The sequence below is a fragment of the Neoarius graeffei genome, chromosome 25 (assembly GCF_027579695.1).
Source record: "Neoarius graeffei isolate fNeoGra1 chromosome 25, fNeoGra1.pri, whole genome shotgun sequence".
In the NCBI taxonomy this organism is placed as follows: domain Eukaryota; kingdom Metazoa; phylum Chordata; class Actinopteri; order Siluriformes; family Ariidae; genus Neoarius; species Neoarius graeffei.
Genome location: NC_083593.1, coordinates 52,115,375 through 52,139,484, shown reverse-complemented (window position 1 = coordinate 52,139,484; position 24,110 = coordinate 52,115,375). Strand labels below are relative to the sequence as shown.

The following is a 24,110-nucleotide window of genomic DNA, read 5'->3' as shown; positions in this document are numbered from 1 at the left end:
TCAGATATCAATGCGCTGCCGAAGCGCGCAGAAGGTGTTAGTACACCTGTCATTATAGTGCGGACTTTCCATAGCATAGAAAATCGCTACGTTTCAATTTGTGTAACTGAACTTGTTTCATATCACTGGTCATATAAACCTATGTAAACAGGAAAAACGCGGAAGAGTTTGGTCGCATCTAACTACAGCCCCAAAAAATACCATTGGCCATACTGAGCCTAGCTACATTGCTAACAGGAGTGACGGCGCGTCTGACTGCGTCTGACTGACTGGGAGGTCGCGCAAAGCTCGGAGAGGTACGGAGCAGCTCGTCTCAATTCAGATAAGAGCATATTTCATTATGGAAGTACGGTGGACTGTTCCTTTAATCTCATGTTCTGGAAAATCAATGCTGTTTTGGTCCCATCTGGGGTGTCACCAATCCATGTGCAAAGTATGGAGTATGTGCGTCCAGTCGTGTTGATTTACATAGGTGAATAGACAGAGAGACAGAGACACAGACAGCCTTCCTTTAGCAGTATAGATATGAACAGCAGTTTACATGATAATGATGCTAAAATCACATCTGTGGATTCGACTGCTGTTCATGTTAAAACGATCACATGTCCTTATTAATGTGTACAGCAAAGCTTATTTCTGAGTTCAGCTTCAGGACATTGGTCCACTTTTCTTCACACCACCTTTCCTGCCATATTTACTGGTCTGTTGAGTTTGTGTGTGTACACACATTATCCTCCAAGTGTGTGCTGTTGTGTAGCTCGCTTTACACATGACTATCACTGTGCCTCTGCTGGCAACCCAATGGCTTCCTTATACGCTAACAGGAACACAATACCCAAAAGAGATTAAGCGTGTCCGTGCTAGACAGGCACCGTGTTAGAGCTTGTTCTGAGTCCAGAGTGTGTCTGCTCAATATCTACACTACCACACCGAGGTCTCTCTGTATTCTGCCCAATTTGTTTTTCATCCCAAACACTTTCACTTACACATTTGCATTGCAGAAAATCCACAGCATGCTCGTACGCATAGTCCTTAATCAGCCTGGATGGGTACGCATCACACGCTTTTGTCATCGCATTCAACCAGTTCACTGCTGCTGCCTTTAAAACACACAAAATCTTATAATGCACAGACAAACATCCATGCTGACAGGTTTATGGTGGTTTGCGTCTTTCAAAAAATGCATTTGTTGAGCATTTGTTATTTAGCAAAGAAGAATGTATCACAGAAGGATATAATGGAAGGAGTCTCCAGTGTCAGCGTGTAGTAATGGTTAGTTTTCCACCGCAGGCCAGTCTAAAGGAGAGACGACAGCAACGTCCAGAGAGAGAAAAAGAGAAACTGGTGAGAGAAAATAGATAAACATATAATGTATTGTACTTTACTTGATAAAAAAAAAAAATCATCATTTGTAAATAAAGCACTTTGGAAGCACTTTTGAGGGGGTAACTGTTACTCCGCCTCATGTCATGCAGCATCACTGATTATTTTCCTGTACTAGCATGTCCTGATGTACAACCCCAATTCCACTGTGTAAACTGTAAATAAAAACAGAATGCGATAATTTGCAAATCAATCAAGAAAACCCTATAGTTCATTGAAAATAGTACAAAAGACAACATATTAAATGTTGAAACTGAGAAATCGTATTGTTTTTTGAAAAATATTTGCTCATTTTGCATTTGATGCCAGCAACACGTTTAAAAAAAGTTGGGGCAGGGGCATGTTTATCACTGTGTTGCATCACCCCTACTTTTTACAACACTCTGTAAACGTTTGGGAACTGAGGAGACCGATTGCTTTAGTTTTGAAAGAGAAATGTTGTCCCATTCTTGCCTGATATACGATTTCAGTTGCTCAACAGTTCAGGGTCTCCTTTGTCATATTTTGCGCTTCATAATGCGCCAAATGTTTTAAATGGGAGACAGGTCTGGACTGCAGGCAGGCCAGTTTAGCACCTGCACTCTTTTACTATGGAGCCATGCAATTTTAATATGTGCAGAAAGCGGTTTGGCGTTGTCTTGCTGAAAGAGGAAAGGCCTTCCCTGAAAAAGATCTTGTCTGGATGACAGCATATTGCTCTGAAACGTGTATATATCATTCAGCATTAATGAGGCCTTCCCAGATGTACAAGCTACCCATGTCATGTGCACTAATGCAACCTCATACCATCTGGCTTTTATGTGCACTGATAACAAGCCGGATGGTCCCTCTCCTCTTTAGCCTGGAGGATGTGATGTCTGTGATTTCTAAAAAGAATTTCTACTTTTGATTCCTCAGACCTCGGGACAGTTTTCCACTTTGCCTCAGTCCATCGCTGGGGCCCAGAGAAGGTGGCAGTGTTTCTGGATATTGTTTATATCTGGTTTTAACTTGCATTTGTGGATGCAGTAATGAAATGTTTTCGCAGATGATGTTTTTCTGAAGTGTTCCTGAGCCCATACAGTAATTTCCACTACAGACACGTGTCTGCTTTTCATGCAGTGTCACCTGAGGGCCTGAAGATCACAGGCATCCAATGTCAGTTTTCAGCCTTGTCTCTTGCATACAGAGATTTCTCCAGATTCTCTGAATCTTTTGATGATATTATGGACCATAGATGATGTGATCCCCAAATTCTTCACGATTTTACGTTGAGGAATGTTATTCTTAAATTGTTGTACTGTTTGCCCACGCAGTCTTTCACAGAGCGGAGAACCCATCCCCATCCTTACTTCTGAGAGACTCCGCCTCTCTAGGATGCTCTTTTAATGCCCAATCATGTTACTGACCTGTTGACAAGTAACCAAATTGGGGGGTGGGGGGGTGGGGGGGTTTAGCATTACACAACTTTTTCAGTCTTTTGTTGGCCCTGTCCCAACTTTTTGAAGCATATTGCTGACATCAAATTCAAAATAAGCATATATTTTCAAAAACAATAAAATTTCTCAGTTTCAACATTTCATATGTTGTCTTTGTACAATTTTCAATTAAATATAGGGTTTCCATGATTTGCAAATTATCGCATTCTGTTTTTATTGATGCTTTACACAACGTCTCAACTTTTTTGGAATTGGGGTTGTATTTCTAGAAAGATTTGAAGGTATCTTCCAATAGAATATGAAAATTTAAAGCTTGAAATGAGTGAAAGTGTCTAAAAATAGACCTTGATCTCCAAGGTCTCAGAAAAATCAGTGTATATACGGTAAGGCTTCGCTAATGCTACTGTTCTATTATAACGCTAGCACTCTACTATAATGCTACCATTAATTACTACATATGACGACATAATCATTTTCTTCACATGTATGGAAAAATAGGACCTGGATGGAAACACCATGACCAGCTGAGAGGAGATCATAAAATATTTCATAAATATTCTAGTGTAGTTTTGTGTAACTATGAAAGTAACTATGAAACTGGCTAGACTTTTAGTAGGATATGTTGAAATCTTTGGGAAACCAGTGTGCAATAATCTTAAATTTCACTTGATATTAAGAAATATTAGATAAAGACTGTCTGTATTCAAGATATTTTCACTTGCTAAGATATCGTTTTTTGCAGTGATATTCATTTTTGTGATTCTTCTGCTCTCACAGGTTTGAGACATTACGAGCTCCTAAGTGCGTACTTTTAAAACAAGGGTAAGTTTTAAATTAAAAAAAGGTATGATAACCTTTGCTTCTAAGAGATCCAACAGGAGGAAGTGGTGATCATTATGATTCTCCCTAACATACCAGATCTCATCTCCATCCACATCCGCTTGAGTGTTTCAAAATGCCCCTTCATGATCAACATGTGTTCATGTTCACTGATGACGCAAATCCACACACTCCCAGACAAAACTGGAATTCCCTTCCAATTCTTCTGCATGAACATCTTAGCTATCGTGTGTTCCAGCCAAGCCATGGTGTATATCATGGGTGTCGATCGACTCCCTGGGGCTGAACATCTGACGTCTTTCTCATGGTCTGCCTTTCATTTATGTTTTGTTATTACACACATCCTTCTCTTATCCTGTTCCAGATTTGAGCTCCTTCAAAACTCTAAACCCACTTTTAATACTCTAATAAGGTTTAAAGAGGCATTTGGGATGTCCAGCCTTTCCTTCATCTATCCCTCTTCCTCTAATAACTCACAGTAAGGGATCCCAAGTGCAAATTTCATTTATTTATTAATAAACCTTTTATAAACAGAGCATAAATTCAGCCCCTGGTTCTGAGGTTCTGAGCTAGCGAATAGCCAGGTTGGCAGGGCTATGACTTTTTAAAAATTAAAAAGACATCAGTAAAAGGTTTCATTTCACATCCAACGTGGATTATTTAGGTCTTTTTTGGAGCACCACCAATGGCACCAAGATAAACACACAGAATGTGTGTTAACTAAAATCTTGCAAGCTCAGCTTATGTAGGTACTACATACTTGCAAATGGAGGTATAACCTGTTTAGTTAGCTAGCTATCACAGCTATCACAGCACATTAACATTAACTTCTTTACTTAGCAGCTAGCAACAACAAATTTTTCAAAATGACTGATACTATTGACCATGAGTTAGCCTGGTGGTTAGCGTGTCCACCTTTTGATCAGGAGACCGAACTCGCGGTTGGGTCATACTAAAGACCATCGTAAAAATGGTACCTACTGCCATCTGGCAAGGCACGCTACAATACAGATGCGAGTGGGGAGTCAAACTCTCACAGTTACCAAAGGACCAGCCAACCACTGTAACCCTAGCTATGTAATAGGCGAGAGGCCGAGGGCTATAGAAGCGGAGATCGGCGCCACCCAATGTGCCTTAAGGGCCTGATTAGTACTGGGACAGGAGACTGCCTGGGAAGACCAGATCCTGGCACGGGAGGGACTTAGACTTTTTGACTTGACTGATACTATTGTACCACTTGTACATCCAACTTCAAGACAGTAGGGAGGGTGGGGTGGGTTAAACCAAAAATAATAATACTGTTGTCACATACCAGGAGTTAGATTCAAGCCCCTGCCTATGCGATTTCAAAATCTTTAAGATTCATAACTAGCTTGTTTAATTCATAAATACCAAATCAGTCCATGACGGATGGTTACGGTCCAGACCAGAGGGGCGGGGTGTGGATGTGGATGTGGGGGGCGGGGGAGTATCTAGACAACTGACACTAAGCATCTCAGTGACTCAGATTGTTTGTTCTAGCGATACAAATCTCATCCTCATCCCTGCATTGGCGTGAATCAGGGTAAAGACTCTGAGCACTCCTCCTGTTTTTGACCTAGATAGCATTCAGCAGTGAATGTGCGTCCCTCTTTCTATCCCTCCATCTACTTCCCCCACTCCCACAGCCACAATTCATTCTCTTCCTCTTGTTGAACCCATGCACAGAATGCATGATCACGTTCGGTGTCTAAATGTCAAGGGAGCACGTGATGACACAGTCATTTGAGCTCCACAATAAAATATATGTGTGCAATACTCATGCACACACTGGCTTTTTGGCCCGATTATTTTATATATCACAAAGTCTACATGTGTATAACAGGAGGTTGTATTTGTTTTAGCAGAATCAGAATTACAGACATGTACTAAGCATTGTTGTAATTCTTCTCTCATGCATGGTCACGGTTTCTCTTTTTTTCCCCTTGATAACACTGTCACCTTGTGGTTGCTGGTGGTAATACAGCTAGACAATGAGCATATTGTTAAATATGTACATGCAGTAAAAAGAGCCTTTTAGCACAATTATGTGTTAGATGTCATTGTGATATTTGTTTTGCTAATTTATCACTGTAATCATATTAAAGAGTGCATTGTTAAGGACAGCAGTCGATCAGTGGTTAACCTCAAAATGCTTAGCTTTATTTCGCTAGCTGATGAGCAGAGATGGACAAAGTACCCGACTTCGTTACTTAAGTCAAAGTACAGATCCCACTGGTCAACTGTTACTCCGATACAAGTGAAAATTGTCCAGTCAATTTTTTTACTTAAGTTCAAGTACTGGCAGCATGATGGTGTAGTGGTTAGCGCTGTCACCTCACAGCAAGAAGGTCCTGGGTTCGAGCCCCGTGGCCGGCGAGGGCCTTTCTGTGTGGAGTTTGCATGTTCTCCCCGTGTCCACGTGGGTTTCCTCCGGGTGCTCCGGTTTCCCCCACAGTCCAAAGACATGCAGGTTAGGTTAACTGGTGACTCTAAATTGACCGTAGGTGTGAATGTGAGTGTGAATGGTTGTCTGTGTCTATGTGTCAGCCCTGTGATGACCTGGCGACTTGTCCAGGGTGTACCCCGCCTTTCGCCCGTAGTTAGCTGGGATAGGCTCCAGCTTGCCTGCGACCCTGTAGAAGGATAAAGCGGCTAGAGATAATGAGATGAGAGATGAGACTGGCGGCATGGTGGTGTAGTGGTTAGCGCTGTCACCTCACAGCAAGAAGGTCCGGGTGCGAGCCCCGTGGCCGGCGAGGGCCTTTCTGTGCGGAGTTTGCATGTTCTCCCCGTGTCCACGTGGGTTTCCTCCGGGTGCTCCGGTTTCCCCCACAGTCCAAAGACATGCAGGTTAGGTTAACTGGTGACTCTAAATTGACCATAGGTGTGAATGTGAGTGTGAATGGTTGTCTGTGTCTATGTGTCAGCCCTGTGATGACCTGGCGACTTGTCCAGGGTGTACCCCGCCTTTCGCCCGTAGTCAGCTGGGATAGGCTCCAGCTTGCCTGCGACCCCGTAGAACAGGATAAAGCGGCTAGAGATAATGAGATGAGATGGTTCAAGTACTGAAGTATTTGCTTTTAAAAATACTTAAGTATTAAAAGTACATTTTCTGTCAACGCATCGTTGTATTATTGTCACAATGCTTACGAAACCTAATACCTCTGAAACAACTGACTGAATTTACTGACTAACTTGTAGAACCTGTAGAATAAACATCTGTTAGAATGTTACTAAATGAAACACAACTGAACTGAAAAAGAGCCGTTGTCATTTTCTTTTCTTTTTTTAATTGTAACACTCCTCCCCACCCCCACAAAGCAGTATGGTAATGTTCTGATGCAGCTCTGGCAGTGTGTGCACACATGTATGTTAATGTATATGTTAATCAGGAAGACAGCGGAATAGCTATAAATGCAGCTTGCTCAGAAAATAAAAATGACAATCCAACCTGCTTAAAACCCAGGTCCACAGCTTAATAACTGCCCAACAGCAACACTCCTTTAAGCAAGACAAAAAAAAGTGCAAGACCATCATCTGACATCAAAACAAAAAATTCCAGCAATTTGTTTTAACTGACTAGTACAATATTGTCCATCTCACAGGTCTCACTGTGCAAATCTTCTTCTTTTCGTGTCTTTGAAGCTGGCTGGTTATATGACAGTTTCCCATTTCTTTACACAGTCCTTGCATTTTTACTGAACACTGCGAGGTCCTTTGAGCTGCATTGATTGGGTAGTAGGGGGCAGACAAGGCAGTACTGCATTGTATGGTCCTCTTCTCCACATTCACAGATGGTTTGGCCAGTTTCATAGCCCCATCTGGCCATGGCAGCTTTTGATCGCCCTGTTCCTGTTCTCAGGCGGTTGAGCGTCTTCCACTGGACCCATGGTGCTTCTGAGCCCAGAGGGAGGGCTTCAGAAGGGGGGATACCCATGTCAATGAAAGGGGGATTGTCCTCAAGCCTTTTTGTCCATAATTGGAGTCTGGTTTCTTCACATGATGCTACTAGGAGCTGGACATGGCTGAGAAAGCTTCTCCTGGACTTCAGCTGTTGGGCTGGGGGTACACGTCCATAGAGGAGGTGGCATTCATCACTGGTGGTCTTGGTCATCTCTACTCAGCTGGCAACTTCCCGTCTCACATCAGCAGGGGCAATGCCAGTGAGGAGGTACAGGTTGTTTATGTTGGTGGGCTTCAAGCAGCCAGTGATTAAGCGGCAGGTGTTATTCAACGCTGGGTCTAGTTTCTTAGCATGGGATGATCTCTCCCAAACAGGACACGCATACTCCACAGAGGAGTAGCACAGAGCCAGAGCAGTAGATCTTAGTATGTGTGCTGTGGCTCCCCATTTGGAGTTGGTCAGCTTCCGGAGGATGTTATTTCGGGAGTTAACTTTCAGTTTGGTGGTTTTGACGTGTTCTTTATAGGAAAGAGTGCGATCCAGTGTTACACCAAGGTAGACAGGGTTAGTACAGTGCTCAAGAGGTGTTCCAGACCATGTGATGTTAAAGGGTCAGTTTGCTTCCCGGTTCCTAAGATGGAACGAACAGACTTGGATCTTCACAGGGTTTGCGTATAGGTGGTTGCACTTGTAGTAGAGGTGTAGCTCATCTAGGGCTGAGGTGAGATTTACTTCTACAGCTTCAAACGTACTCTCTTGGGATGTTACACAGAGGTCATCAGCATAGATGAACCGCTCAGTGTTCTGGTCCATTGGCTGGTCATTAGTGTAGATGTTATATAGTAGTGGAGCCAGCATGCTACCTTGAGGCAAGCCATTCCGTTGTCATCGCCAGCAACTTTGCTTGTTGTTAAGGACAACATAGAAACACCTATCATTCAGAAGGGCTCCAATGAGGTCTGCGAGTGCCAGGTCTTTTGTCATCTCCAAGATCTTTTTCAGGAGGAGGCGGTGGTTCATAGTGTCATACGCGGCAGACAGATCAACAAAGACGGCTCCTGTCACCAGTCCTTTCTGGAACCCGTCTTCAATGTGTTGTGTGAGATTCAGAAGTTGATTTGTTGTGGATTTGCCAGCTCGGAATCCAGCTTGTTGAGGGATGATGACTGGTTCAACAACTGGGGCAAGCCTGTTGAGGATCAGGCGCTCAAACAGCTTGTACGGGTGACATAGCAGGGAGATTGGGCAGAAGCTCTTTGCATATGCTGGATCTTTACCCGGTTTTAGAAGAGCAATGATTCTGGTTTTCCTCCAGATCTTTGGGATGTTTCTTGTCAGCATACAGTTGTTCATCAGCTCAAGGACCCACTTCTGTGTCAGAGGTCCAAAGTGTTTGATCTCCTCTGTGAAAATATTGTCCAGGCCGATGGCTTTGCCAGTTTTAAGGGCTTTGATGCTGATATTGAGCTCTTCAGGGGAGAACAGCTCAGTCAGTCCGGTGGTTTGAGAGTACAAAAAGTGTACGTAAGTACAGTACTCAAGTAAATGTACTTCGTTACTGTCCACCTCTGCTGATAAGATGATTCGAAAATGATCATATAAGGACCTACTTCCCTGTACCTGACTGGACATTATGACTATCTGGATATCATATACAGTAGAAGCTGCAGGTAGTAATAATAATAATAATAATGGGGCGGCATGGTGGTGTAGTGGTTAGCGCTGTCACCTCACAGCAAGAAGGTCCGGGTTCGAGCCCCGTGGCCGGCGAGGCCCTTTCTGTGCGGAGTTTGCATGTTCTCCCTGTGTCCGCGTGGGTTTCCTCTGGGTGCTCCAGTTTCCCCCACAGTCCAAAGACATGCAGGTTAGGTTAACTGGTGACTAAATTGACCGTAGGTGTGAATGTGAGTGTGAATGGTTGTCTGTGTCTATGTGTCAGCCCTGTGATGACCTGGCGACTTGTCCAGGGTGTACCCTGCCTTTCACCTGTAGTCAGCTGGGATAGGCTCCTGCTTGCCTGCGACCCTGTAGAACAGGATAAAGCGGCTAGAGATAATGAGATGAGATTAATAATAATAATAATAATAATAATAATTTTGTTGTTCTTAACCATAATTTGCATTTAACCCTTTATGTTATTTAGAAATGTACTATGTCCACTAATTTGGTTAAATTATGATGTGTGGCTGAGGTGGAGTGAAATGTATTTAATAAACTGTGTTTCTTGCTTTTTTTTTTCAGAGCTCAGTGATAAACGTGACTCTCAGATCCTTATTTTTTACCCCCAGGCCATCAGGCTTTTGAACCACGGATTATAATCACCATCTACCTCTATATTTCCAACAGGCTTTGAACCATATTATTTTGGATTATATTAGCAATTTTGCACAAGACATTGCACAGTATATTCTACCTCTATGTTTGCACATTGTTTGTTTGCCTCTCCTGTTTTTTTATTTAAATGTTATCTTCATTTTTCATTCTACTTTTATATTTTGCATTCCATATACACTTTATATTTTATATTTCATATATATATTTCTTTTTATATTGGTAAGCATAGTTTAGTCGGGCAGTTGCAAAATAAGAATTTCATTACCCAATAATAAACCGCTGTGTGTGTTATTGTGTATATGACAAATAAACATCTTGAATCTTGAATCTTATGCAACCTCCTTAACAACATCCTTCCAAGGTCAGGATCTGCGAAAAGGACGTATGTCTACATACATGAGTTGATTCCTTAATATTATACAGACACGAGTGTTTTACTGGGAAATACACCATCTGTATTTTTCATACTTGTTCCATCCGGGACACAGAGATCCAAAACCGTGATATAAATCTCTATATGTCACTTGTGAGGAAATCGATGAATTGTTCTGATAAATTTGGGGACTTTTTGTTCGTGAATGTATCGATAAAATAAAAAGAAAATCACACGTTGGCTTGAAGTTATGAAGTTTTGCTGGAAAAGAGACTGGTGCACTTCGGAAAACAGATGTCAAAATGAGGAAGGAGGATTCTCTAGAAATACTGAAACAACTCATGACATCTCAAGCCATCAGTCAGGAAGTTAAAATTGGCTTCCAGCAAGACAGTGATCTGAATCATAGCTCCAAAGCTGGAACAAATTGTAATAAAGTTGACAAAGTGAAAGTATTGACACGGCCATTACAAAGCTCCGACCTGAATCCCATAGAGAACTTGGGGACTGAACTGAAAAAGTGTGTTTGAGCAAGTAGGCCCATGAACCTGCCTGAGTGACACCAGTTCTGTCAGGAAAAATGAGCAAAGTGTTGCAAGAAGCTTGTGCAAGGCAACCCCGAGCTTTTGATTCAAATTAAGTGCTCAAAAGGCAAGGCATTGAAATACGAGCAAACATTTGACTCACTGAACATGTGATAGGTGCACATTGTTTTTTTTATTGTGACACAAACAATAATTCAGATGAAAAAACAGAAATCTGGAGTGTGTATAGGTATTCACCTCCTTTCGTATGAAACCCCTAAATAAGAGCTGCTCCAACCGATTCACTTCATAAGTCACATAATTAGTTGATTAAGATCCACCTGTGTGCAATCAAAGTGTCACATGATCTGTCACATGACATCTGTATGAACACTCAACCTGTTCTGGAAGGACCCTGACTCTGCAACACGACTAAGCAAGCAACATGAAGTATAGATCAGGGTTGGGTTATAAAAAAAATCCCAAACTTTGAATATCCCACAGAGCACCATTAAATCCATTATAGCAAAATGGAAAGAATATGGCACCACTACAAACCTGACAAGAAAAGGCCCCGCCCACCAAAACTCACAGACCGGGCAAGGAGGGCATTAATCAGAGATGCAACAAAGATACTAACGATAACACTGAAGGGGCTGCAAAGATCCACAGCGGAGATGGGAGTATCTGTCCATAGGGCCACTTTAAGCCGTACACTCCACAGAGTGGGCGGAGCTTTATGGAAGAGTGGCCAGAAGAAAGCCATTGCTTAAGGAAGCACGTTTGGAGTTTGCCCAACAGCATGTGGCAGACTCCCCAAACACATGGAAGAAGATTATCTGGTCAGATGAGACTAAAATTGAACTTTTTGGCCATCATGGGAAACGCCATGTGTGGCGCAAACCCAACACCCTGAGAACACCATTCCTACAGTGAAGCATGGTGGTGGCAGCATCATGCTGTGGGGATGTTTTTCATCTGCAGGGAAAGGAAAGCTGGTCAGGACTGAAGGAAAGATGGATGGCACCAAATACAGGACAATTCTGGAAGAAAACCTGTTTGAGTCGGCCAGAGGTTTGAGACTGGGACGAAGGTTCACGTTCCAGCAGGACAATGACCCTAAACATACTGCTAAAGCTACAGTGGAGTGGTTTAAAGGGAAACATTTAAATGTCTTGGAATGGCCTAATCAAAGCCCAAACCTCAATCCAATTGAGAATCTATGGCATAACTTGAAGATTGCTGTACACCAACGCAACCCATCTAACTTGAAGGAATCAGAACGGTTTTGCCTTGAGGAATGGGGAAAAATCCCAATGGTTAGATGTGCTAAGCTAATAGACACATACTCCAAGAAACTTGCAGCTGTAATTGCAACAAAAGGTGGCTCTACAAAGTATTGACTTTGGGGGGGGTGAATACCTATGCACACTCCAGATTTCTGTTTTTTCATCTTAATTATCATTTGTTTCACAATAAAACAACAATTTGCACCTTTAAAGTGGTCAGCATGCTGTGTAAATCAAATGGTGCTAACCCTCCAAAAATCCATTTTAATTCCAGCTTGGAATGCGACAAAACAGGGCAAACACCAAGGGGGATGAATACTTTTGCAAGATACTGTAAAAGCTGAGATTATTTTGAAACGATCTCTTATGGAAATAAAGTAATTGACTTATCACATTAGATGTGTGGTAGCATGAAATGTGTGAATTTGTAAGAAAGGATTTGAATGTCTTTAGCCTCGGTGTACGTAAACTCAAAGTCTGGACCCAACAACACTACAAGTTAAAGGTTCTGACTGCAAAGTTGAATTCTGGGTAAAATGTTCTGTTTCTATTGCTGTTGGAGTTTTAAGATGTTGCGCTGCTGCACACACACACCATGTATCCTGCGTGTAAATGTTTTGCCGAGATAAAAGGCGTCCCGCGTTTTACGATTCTGGAGATCGCTAAAGCAAATGAGATACAATATCACGTGACCGCCGTGGGGCGTGTCTAACCTATGTTTAACCAAAACAAGTCAACGTGAGCAAACATGGCGGACTCGGCTCTCCCACCAGCGGAGTGCAACTGCAAGTGCCTAGTGAGTCCAACTGCAAAAAAGGTAAAGCAAGATGAGATTACATCCTTTTTCTGGACAGATAATTAAATCATTCTAGCTATTCTTAGCTATCTCAGCCTTAAGGCCAATTTATGCTGACAACGCAGTCCTCGCATATGGTGTCGCAGATGGCGTCTGCGTAGCCCCCCCCCCTTCGCAGACACTCTGCGCGCACCTCCCAAAAATTGTGACCACCGCAGAAGCCTTGCAGACAGCGTCGCAGACAAGAGGGCTCTGATTGGTCCACTCTACATCCGCTGTACACGCACTTCCGCTTCCCTACTTTCCCGGTTTGGTTTGTTTTCACTACCGCCATTTTTAAAAACACGAGCGAAGATGGAGCAGCACGAAGAGCGGTTGATCGAGGAAGTGAGGAAGTACGTACATCTATACGACTCCAGTTCTAGTCATTATAAGTAACCGGAGGATAAACACTCCACTAACCACACCCACCAACTACTCCAAGCGATTTCGCGACTTCGCGCCCCTTTGTGTTGTGGTGGTGAATAACATCGCGCACGCCTATTACTTCCCGCTCAACGATAAATTACAACTGTCTGCGAAAAGCTATCTGCGAAAGCCTTGTCGCAAGAGCATGCAGAGGCCCTTAGAATGCATGAACTCAGCTCCACAATAGCGAGTATGGAGTTATACACCTAATGTTTTGATCTTACAGAGAAAGAAACGAGAACACAAAAGCAGTAACAGAAAATATCTATTCGCCTTTTGTTTCACGGATCTATTCATGAACATCATACGCAAATTACATCCTGCGACTTGAAACTCTCTGAGTTCGATGCAGAGTCACGATGTTTTACACACATCGCCATCTTGGTGTGACGCAGTTCAATAGTTATGCTGATTAGTTCAAGCTCCTCGCATTCGACTGTTTCCTGTTTCCATATGGCCGTACTGTTTACCTCAAGAGGGAGGACAACGGTGCCAAAATGGAGAAAAGCGACTCTCAGGACATCAGAATGATCACATCTCGTCTGCATGATATTGTTCTTGCAAGACATAGGAAAATGTCATGCACAATAAATAAAAAAATCAAAAATTTCAGGTGACTTTGCAGTCAGTGCCTTTAACATGTCCACATAAAAGAAAGGCTTCACAGCTGAACAATGGTGTGTTTATGAAGCTACCATGAAATACAATACGCTCTTAGATGCTACACTTTTCCTTTGGATGATGATTGGTAATATTTTTTACCTTGACTGTTTGTTAACACACTACATGCTGCAATATTTAGTTCCTCTGTGATTTATAATGCGTTACAACAGACATGATGACACAAGCAAAAAAAAAACCTATTAAAGCATCATTCAGGATCCATCCACTAAATACTCTAATAACCGGTAAAGAATACCATTACGTCAGGATAGGATCAGATGGGATAACATCCATTCAGCTCGATGTTACTATGCAGTTTTAATCTAAAATAACCCTTCCTGCCAGTAAGGGGTTAAATTGATTCAGCCGGCTCAGCTAAACGAGTATGATGAGGTTGCGGTTTACTGAAAACATGCAGCTGGTAAAGAAGCAGACAGATTGGTGCTAATCTCCAGGAGCAGAAGGTGCTGCAGATTTCTATAATCCCGAGCTAAAAGGGATTCCGTGACCCTTCACAGACTTCTCTGATTGCACGTGGATTTTCGCTACTTACAAATAAGGATCATGTTCGCGTAAAGCGTCTGTTTACAGTCTTTATTGTTCACAATCCTGGGACCTTGGTGGTTAAAAATGTGACTAGTAGCCACTTAGGACCACTAGAGATCCACTGTTGGTCCCCTGAGAGGTGCTACGTGCTTAGATTGGATTTCAGTTGGGTTTTGAGAAAAATAAATATAAATCTAACCTTATATGAAACCTAACCTCATCTCATCTCATTATCTCTAGCCGCTTTATCCTGTTCTACAGGGTCGCAGGCAAGCTGGAGCCTATCCCAGCTGACTACGGGCGAAAGGCGGGGTACACCCTGGACAAGTCGCCAGGTCATCACAGGGCTGACACATAGACACAGACAACCATTCACACCTACGGTCAATTTAGAGCCACCAGTTAACCTAACCTGCATGTCTTTGGACTGTGGGGGAAACCGGAGCACCCGGAGGAAACCCACGCGGACACGGGGAGAACATGCAAACTCTGCACAGAAAGGCCCTCGCCGGCCACGGGGCTCGAACCCGGACCTTCTTGCTGTGAGGCAACAGCACTAACCACTACACCACCGTGCCGCCCGTATAACAAATAATAATACAGTAAAATATGTTTTGTTCTTTATTGTGCATAAACATTTGCATTTCAAATTAAATAAAGGCAAAAAACACAAATATAGCACCAAAGGGCCCCACTGAACAATGGTGGATATTGTGTGTGTGTGTGATGCTGTGTGTTGTAAGTGTTTGTGGCAAATTTAGATGCCTTAATTACTGACACTGGGGGCTCCCATTTAAAGCAATGAGGCTCAATGCCAGCCATTTTCACTGTCATGATTGCTGAGAGGGTTCCGTCCAGGGCCAAGGCGTTTCTTGTTTTGGTCTTGTTCAAGCCCACCATGGAAAAATCCCTCTCAGCATCTGCATTGGAGTGGGGGAGAATTAAAACTAATTTGGCAATTGCAGACAGCCTGGGAGAACCGACTAGTGGCCTAGTGGTAGCATGTCTGCCTCTCGATCGGGAGATCATAAGTTCTATTCACGGTTGGGTCATACCAAAGACCATCATAAAAATGGTACCTATTGCCATCTGGCAAGGCACCTTGCAATACAGATGTGCATGGGGAGTTAAACTCTCATGGTTACCAGAGGACTAGCCCCCCACTGTAACCCTAGCTATGTAATAGGCAAGAGGCTGAGGGCTATGGAAATGGAGATCGGCGCCGCCCGATGCGCCACATACAGGTTGGGCCTGGTTAGTACTTGAGTGGGAGACTGCCTAGGAATGCCAGGTACTGTAAGCAGGGTCTCCGCGGATCCTTAAAAAGTCTTATTTTTAATATGTGTTTTTTAAGGTCTTAAAAAGCATTATATTTCGCTATTTTTTGAGCTATGGTATTAAATTTCACATGGGAGGTATTAAATTTCATCCGGGTAGCCTACGGTAAATGAAAAAAAAAAACATATGTCTGGATTTTTTTTCCGCGCTAACGTTATTTATTCAACCAGCGTCGTTTGTTATCAAGATGCTGAACAAGTAGCACAAGAGCCGTTGTGTGTCTAGCACTAGTTCTAATAGCGCAGGAACCACGCCACAGGGGGCAGTGTGTTCTTTTATCCATGTAGTAGAACCATTGAGAGTAGAGCAGACGAGGAAGAAGTGGTTGAACTTGAACATGAGCGGAGATGGGGAAGTGTAAGTTTAGTAACAAGTGGCTTGAGGAGCCAAAATACAAAAGTTGGCTAACAACAGCAACTTCCGAATATGAAGCGAGATGTAAGGTATGTCGGAAAGACATCAAGTTAACAACAATGGGCTGTAAAGCCCTTGACGCTCACTCGAAAGGGGAAAAGCATATGCGCTATGCTGCTAGTCGGGCAACAACAGTCCCCATGCCAATGTTAGCCTCTACGGTCACAAAAAGTGCAACACCAGCTTTAGCGTCTCCGGCAGCGCTCGAAACTAACGGTGTCCCGACGTCCCGGGGACCATAAAAAATGTCATCGGGACACAAAATTATTATATCTGGGACAATCCCGGGACAATGGAAAAAATAGATCTAGAAAAAAAGTTCTACATTAATATTATTTACAAAGCCGTAACACATACGTAGACATTCACCTAATTTGTCAATTTTAATTTTAAAATGTTAACAGCGAAAAATACATCGTAGCTACACTTTCGATGCACCTGCATCCGTAGGCTACAGAGCAGCGCATTCTGTTCTAGAATCTTCGGCCGGAGTCCGCATTATATGGACTTGGAATGGAATTGCTACCGCACACGCTGCGCCGACTCTTGCCAGAACAAAAATGCTTAAGTGGTTGAAGCGGACCGACCGCGGGGAAGAAACTGAAAGCCCAGACATAACGTCTCCGGGACCTTCAGGATCCAAAGTGTCATCGCCTGGTCTGCAGGCAACGCTAGCAACTGAATGAACACTGTTAGACACGTTATAAAATACAACAGGAATGATGTGGCTGGATAACGGAAAAAATGGATAAAATGGATAACGGAAAAAATGGATAAAATGGATAACGGAAAGTTCATAAAATGGATAACGGTAATGGATAACGGAAAGTTCATAAAATGGATAACGGTAATGGTGAAAATTATAAGTTGGCCTTATAAGTGCCAACAGATATTCAAGGTATAAGTAGATGAAATGAACATAAAAGGGGTCTTATTTTCAACTAAAGTGTACTGCAGATGTAGGGAGTTGAAACATTTTCTGAATGAGCTAGTTGGCCCCTTTAAATAAACGGGTATCTATTCATACAGTGAGATCGCCAAAGTTTAATAAACTGAAAATGCAATAACTGTAATTTTGAAGTAGATGATGTATAGGACATGTGTCGCTTGTGTCTTGTGACTTATTGTAAAAATGATATAAAGGGTTCAAAATCGCATAGTTACAAATATAATAGTAACTTCATATGATAATATTAACCACTGGTTATTTCAGAGAGGAAAAAAATGGGGACACTATTGCTTCCATTCGGGACAATGCAACACAGAATTCGGGACCACTGGGGGACACAAAGAAAAAAAGTTAATTTCAAGCCCTGGTCTCCGGGTCCCAGCACAAGTGCTTTCGCGGCATTCGCCCCAACCGCTACGCTGAAGGCAGAAATACTGTGGGTTCTGCAGAAGATGCACTTATTTATTTTAAAAAAATGCTTTGAACTTAACCTAGAGTGTGCTTTTTTTTTTTTTACTGTACGTATTTGTTCCGCGGTAGTGGTCTTATTTTTTATACTCAGTGGTCTTAAAATGGTCTTAAAAAGTATTATTTTTGCTGGTCAGAAATGTGCAGAGACCCTGTGTAAGGCGTGGGAAGGACTTTGACTTTTTTTTTTTTGAGACAGCCTGGGAAACCTGCTCATTCCAGTCACCTTTGGGGGAAAAAAAAAAAACAAGGAAGCCTAATTACACCCCTACATATTTTACACTTATTAAATTGCTCATGTCAATGTGTGTGCGCTGGATATTTATTACCCTATTCTTAAGTGAACTCATGCCTTCCCAGAAAGCCTCAACGTCAAATTCCGTTTGGTGTTCAGACATTGGGACCTCCATTAACTGGTAGTCCTGAAACTCCTCTGTAAGTTGGTCTTGGTCTTGGGGTTCATGATATGGAAGCAGTTTGGTGAACCTAAAGAATACAATGTGTACTTAACCAGGAGAAACAAAGGGCTAGTTTTTCAGCAAATGTGATCAAACTTTGCAATAGATTTGAAATGTTAAACCTTTACCGATCCACAAAGTATGCAGCATCATTGACTTCACAGTCTGCCCTCTGCTGCACATCCACAAACCTGGCGTGTTTCAGGAGACTCTCTTTAAGGGGCAGTTTTGCCATGGCATATTCAACTGCCCCTGTCAAAAATGCCAAGACAGCCTGGTGGAATCTCTCCGCCTGCTGTGGAGTGACATCTCCAGCCTCTAGGAGCCGGTTGAGGGTTGCCCTGGTTCTAAAACCCACATTCAGCTTTTGTCCTATTAGAGTTATGAATAGAATAGAATAGAATAGAATAGAATAGAATAGAATAGAATAGAATAGAAAGACTTTATTGACATTATACAGAGTATAAAAACATTTAAAGCTGCTCCATAAAGTGCACACAAATATACTGTTCAATAAAACTACTAACTACTGTACATAGACTGCAAACATATTGACCCTTCCCACTCACGTGACCTTCGTAAACGCGACCGCCATTTTGGACATGAAGTGGACTTCGGTTCGAATCGGTTTGAATGCGAGGAAGACGACAAACGAAAAACATAAAAGAAAAAGGAGCGAGATGCAGAAAACACCTTCACTATCCAGTGACTGCAATAACAACAGTAACGACACATTAGCAACGCCGTACAGAAATAACAGTTTATGGCACAGACCCTTTCGGTTCTCGCTCATCTAGCTGCTACAATGACTGCTTAGGCTACATCCACACGACAACGGCAACGAGATGTTATTTAAAAAATATCGCGTCCACATGGGCAACGATCAGTAAAATATCAGCTCCATATGGCAACGCAACGCTTGCTGAAAACGATGCAATACACATGCCACACCTCTAGGGGTGCTGTAAGACGGTCCCTTCGGAGACACCAGAACAATAGAAGAAGTAAGGACGCATGCGTATAAACTATTATGCGCGAGACTTCATATTAGCCACAAAGTCAGAAAAATCTGTTCGTAAAATTACATTATAATGACCAAATACAATGAAAAGTATTTTTCCAGTCTCACCTGTGAAAGGTAATCCCATGTGATCTTGTTTGGACGGTAAACCTGTTGGTACAGTTAAACGCAGCACATGAATGAGGCATCTTTATTCTCCGCTTTGACTCATCCAATATGGCGGCGAGGATGACGTATGATTCTACGCGGAAGGCGGCGTCTTTAATGGTCCGGAATAAATTGAATGCTACACATTGATGGATTAATTTGCTCTTTTACGCCCTTTTTGAGGAATGTATTGTAGGACTTAAACCAACATCTGAAGAGGTGAGATCGCTCCTTTTTTTCCCTATTTTTGCTGGCGGGATTGACTCTGCCCTAAGGGCAGAGTCTCTCTCTCTCTCTCTCTCTCTCTCTCACTTTGCACCATTACACAATAAATATTCACAGTGAAAATATTTTGTAAGCGCGTTTCATGAACCAAGTTATAGGATTTGTTGACAACTCACATCGAGTTCGTTACACTTCTACCTGGCATGAAGCACTGACAGTCATGTGGTTGTGACGTCATCGTAAACAAATCCGTTCTACTCATCCAGACGACTTCACAATGGCAACGTTGCCAGATCTTTCCACTCTGGAACCCGTTCTCAAAAGATTTCGTTTTGGGGCACCCAAAACACCGGTGCCGTGTGGACACCAGGCCGAAACGATAAACAATTGTATCAGATTCACCTGAATCCGTTGCTGTGTGGACAGGGCCTTAGACTGCAACAACAATACCTAACACACATTTAAGTATCCGTCGTAAAGACGTGAAACTTGTCGAGTGACGAGTGTGTTCATTGATAAGCTAACACAATCTAAAAGTAGACATACCATCACACTGCCCTGGCGCTGTGTACAGTTTACCTTCTATGGTTTGTGCACTCACTATTTGCCATTACTTTCTCCAACCGTTGTTACAGATTACAGGGAACAGCCTGGATTTAAGAGACAAATACATGTTCCTCTTGTTTTGAACACTTATTTGTAGGACATTACCTCTGATCTGTCCTACAGTCTACCAACAGCAAAGGAACACAACGTTAGCTAATGTCGTTAGCTAATAGCTACTACAGAAGAACAAAGAGGTTACAATGGGTTATTTTAACCTATTTGGTTACACACTCGCTGCCACAAAATGTTAACAGCAATGTAATGCCTTTTCTGGCTAATTTTATTCGTCTTACCTCCAACAAAGTGGTCACTACACAAGCGTTGGTATACCAAGGGCTGCCAATCTTTCCTGTTGATGGCCGCTATCCATCTTCTCCGTCGGTCAGCATCTGTCGGGATCCGATAAAATGATAAATCTTGCCTTGTGTGTTGATGGTTACTACATCCAGGTGCACAACAATATAATGGCATGATGGAAGTCTTGCTGAAAGTAAAAACTTTCTTTGATGGCTATATTCCTTTCGATGCTTCGCCGTCATTCCTCGTTGTTGGCTGTGGTAGACTACTGGTAGTTCATGTCCAAAATGGCGGCCGCGTTTGTCGTGACGTCACGTGGGATGGGTCAATACAGTAAACATCAGACACTTAAACCACAAAGGCAAACACCTCCCACAGTTTTAACAGAATCTTCACAGACAAAGTATCATAAAGTATCTCTGCTTTCACATTGGTGACATCCTCACTGTCAAAACTGAATAAGTCATTTGTGGTCAGTAAACAGAGAGTTTATGTATTTGCATATAGGGAGAAACTTGGGGGGCGGCACGGTGGTGTAGTGGTTAGCGCTGTCGCCTCACAGCAAGAAGGTCCGGGTTCGAGCCCCGTGGCCGGCGAGGGCCTTTCTGTGCGGAGTTTGGATGTTCTCCCCGTGTCCGTGTGGGTTTCCTCCAGGTGCTCCGGTTTCCCCCACAGTCCAAAGACATGCAGGTTAGGTTAACTGGTGACTCTAAATTGAGCGTAGGTGTGAATGTGAGTGTGAATGGTTGTCTGTGTCTATGTGTCAGCCCTGTGATGACCTGGCGACTTGTCCAGGGTGTACCCCGCCTTTCACCCGTAGTCAGCTGGGATAGGCTCCAGCTTGCCCGCGACCCTGTAGAACAGGATAAAGCGGCTACAGATAATGAGATGAGATGAAGCTATAATCCAGGCTAACATTACAATAATAATGGCATTTAGAAGATGCTCTTATCCAGAGCGACATACAACATACCCAGAGCAGCCTGGGGAGCAGTCGGGGGTTAGGCACCTTGCTCAAGGGCACTTCAGCCATTCCTGCTGATCCAGGGAATCAACCCAGCAACCTTTTCGTCCCAAAACTGTTTCTCTAACCATTAGTCCATGGCTTCCCCCTATGAAACAGGCTTACTGTTACTATACTGAAGTGGATAATTTTCCTGTAAAAACAGCTTACAAAGTGTTTTATTCCTCTTTTAGGCTACTGTATGGAAATTTGCCAACAATCACACTTTTTATTAATTAAAGAATGACATGTCATCCTGAATATCCATTTAGAGAAATTTAATGTCGGGGTACATCAGCGAAACAAGTTGGTTCCTCTTATTATCTCCAACCCCAAATCAGAAAAAGTTGGCACGATATGTTGAAATTGCTACTACTACGACTACTACTACTAATAATAATAATAATCTTGGGTGGCACGGTGGTGTAGTGGTTAGCGCTGTCGCCTCACAGCAAGAAGGTCCGGGTTCGAGCCCCATGGCTGTCGAGGGCCTTTCTGTGTGGAGTTTGCATGTTCTCCCCGTGTCCGCGTGGGTTTCCTCCGGGTGCTCCGGTTTCCCCCACAGTCCAAAGACAGCAGGTTAGGTTAACTGGTGACTCTAAATTGACCGTAGGTGTGAATGGTTGTCTGTGTCTATGTGTCAGCCCTGTGATGACCTGGCGACTTGTCCAGGGTGTACCCCGCCTTTCGCCCGTAGTCAGCTGGGATAGGCTCCAGCTTGCCTGCGACCCTGTAGAACAGGATAAAGTGGCTACAGATAATGAGATGGGAAAAAAGTTGGGACAGTAAAGCATTTACCACTTTATAATGCCACCATTCCTTTTCACAACACTTAAAAGATGTTTAGGGACTGAAGACACCGGGTGATGAAGTGTTTCAGGTGTTATTTTGTCCCATTATTCCTGCAAACGGGGCTTAAGGTGTGCAACAGTACGGGGTCATCACTGCAATACAGTAGATAGATAGATAGATAGATAGATAGATAGATAGATAGATAGATAGATAGATAGATAGATAGATAGATAGATCTGGTGATGTCTTTGATCTTTAAATGTATTCCTAGATCTATAAAACCATATCATTTTATAATTTTAAAGATACATTACCTGAATTTGCAATACTGGTTCTTGTTTTCAGGCTTCTGTTTCACAAGTGGTACAAATCTGTTCATCTTCTGTTCGTTCCTTAAAATGAAGTAAAAAGTACGTTGCATTTGAAGTACAAATATTACATATAATAAGTACAAATATTAAGCACAAATAATAAATACAAATAATACAGATAATAAGTACCAATATTACAAATTATACAAATATTACAAACAAATAAACAAATATTACAATATTGCGTTTGTGCTAGTTGTCGTTTTTGCACTGTCCTTGTTGTTTGCACTTTATGTTGTGTGTGGTTTATAGGCTGCAATGATTGCACTCGCTGCACTCTTGCACTTTATGTTATATGTAGATTGTAGTCCTGTGATTGATGGTGTAGTGGTTAGCACTGTCGCCTCACAACAAGATGGTTCTGGGTTCGAGCCCAGTATCTGACGGGGGCCTTTCTGTGTGGAGTTTGCATGTTCTCTGCATAGGTCCCCTCTGGGTGCTCTGGTTTCCCTCAAAGACATGCAGGTTAGGCTAATTGGTGGCTCTAAATTGTCCGTGTGTGTGTGTGTGTGTGTGAATGGTTGAGAGGAGAAAACCTCTATAATAATCCAGTAGAAGGCAACGGTAAACCACTACTGTAATGTTCCCTAGACACTTTGATGGCTGAAGCAGTCAGAGCGGCCATGTCACTGTAGTGATACAGAGTCCTGTGATGTTTAATGGCGCACCATGGTCCTGGAGGAACATTTTGTTTTAATGAGCATATTCTGGACCAATTTCGGGGGGGTTTTAAATGAAAGTATGTCCCTTTACACACTCCTCCAGAAGGGTAATTTTCCACAAGGCCATCTGTCTACAGCAGAAAAAAATAAAATAACAAAATGCATCTGGAAAAATCCCAAGTGAGTCTGGAGCCAGAATTGTGACGTCACCTGCGGAAGCGCCAGCAGGCTGCAAGAGCTTGCACGGTTTCAGTGCACAGCCTGTGTAGACCAAGCGCTCCCATTTCTCTCTCATTTTCTGGTCTTTTGGAAAACGATGAGTACTAATCCCAGCAAGATCGGTGTTGCTACACCCTCCTACGATACATCTGTTAACCATTTTAATAATTACACGATAATTTGCAGAAAACCACTAGGTTGTTTTCTCATAAACAAACCAGCGCTGACGTAGGATTCAGAAGGAGGCGTCCCGCACGCGACGTCACAAAAATCAATGTTTCCTGGGAAATCCAAATGCCAAGTTTTATCAGAGGTGGACCAATTTGCCTCAAAAGGCTTGATTTCAACTGAATTTTTCTGGTATTGCGCAAGGTAAAAAAATTGCAGAGAATGCAGAATGTTACAGATATTTGACCAAAGTTTAATATAAAATAGGAAAATTACAACCCCGATTCCAAAAAAGTTGGGACAAAGTACAAATTGTAAATAAAAACGGAATGCAATAATTTACAAATCTCAAAAACTGATATTGTATTCACAATAGAACATAGACAACATATCAAATGTCGAAAGTGAGACAT

At 42.6% G+C, this 24,110-nt stretch overlaps 1 protein-coding gene across 4 annotated transcripts; it reads right to left on the bottom strand.

Moving 5' to 3' along the window:
- Positions 1-991: 991 nt before the first annotated feature.
- LOC132873016 (uncharacterized) lies at positions 992-22,669 on the bottom strand. Of its 4 annotated transcripts, XM_060908197.1 has the most exons (6): positions 22,592-22,669; positions 20,479-20,574; positions 19,316-19,357; positions 18,315-18,558; positions 18,058-18,214; positions 992-1,296 (listed from the first exon to the last, which is right to left on the bottom strand). In XM_060908197.1, the coding sequence occupies exons 3-6, from the start codon at positions 19,332-19,334 to the stop codon at positions 1,201-1,203; spliced, it is 516 nt and encodes a 171-aa protein (XP_060764180.1). In that variant the 5' UTR covers positions 19,335-19,357; positions 20,479-20,574; positions 22,592-22,669; the 3' UTR covers positions 992-1,200. The 4 variants fall into 4 exon arrangements, with proteins under 4 accessions (XP_060764180.1, XP_060764179.1, XP_060764177.1 ...); XM_060908196.1 differs by lacking the exon at positions 22,592-22,669 and having other exon boundaries at positions 992-1,341; positions 20,479-20,970; XM_060908194.1 differs by lacking the exon at positions 22,592-22,669 and having other exon boundaries at positions 20,479-20,970.
- Between the last annotated feature and the right edge of the window lie 1,441 nt (positions 22,670-24,110).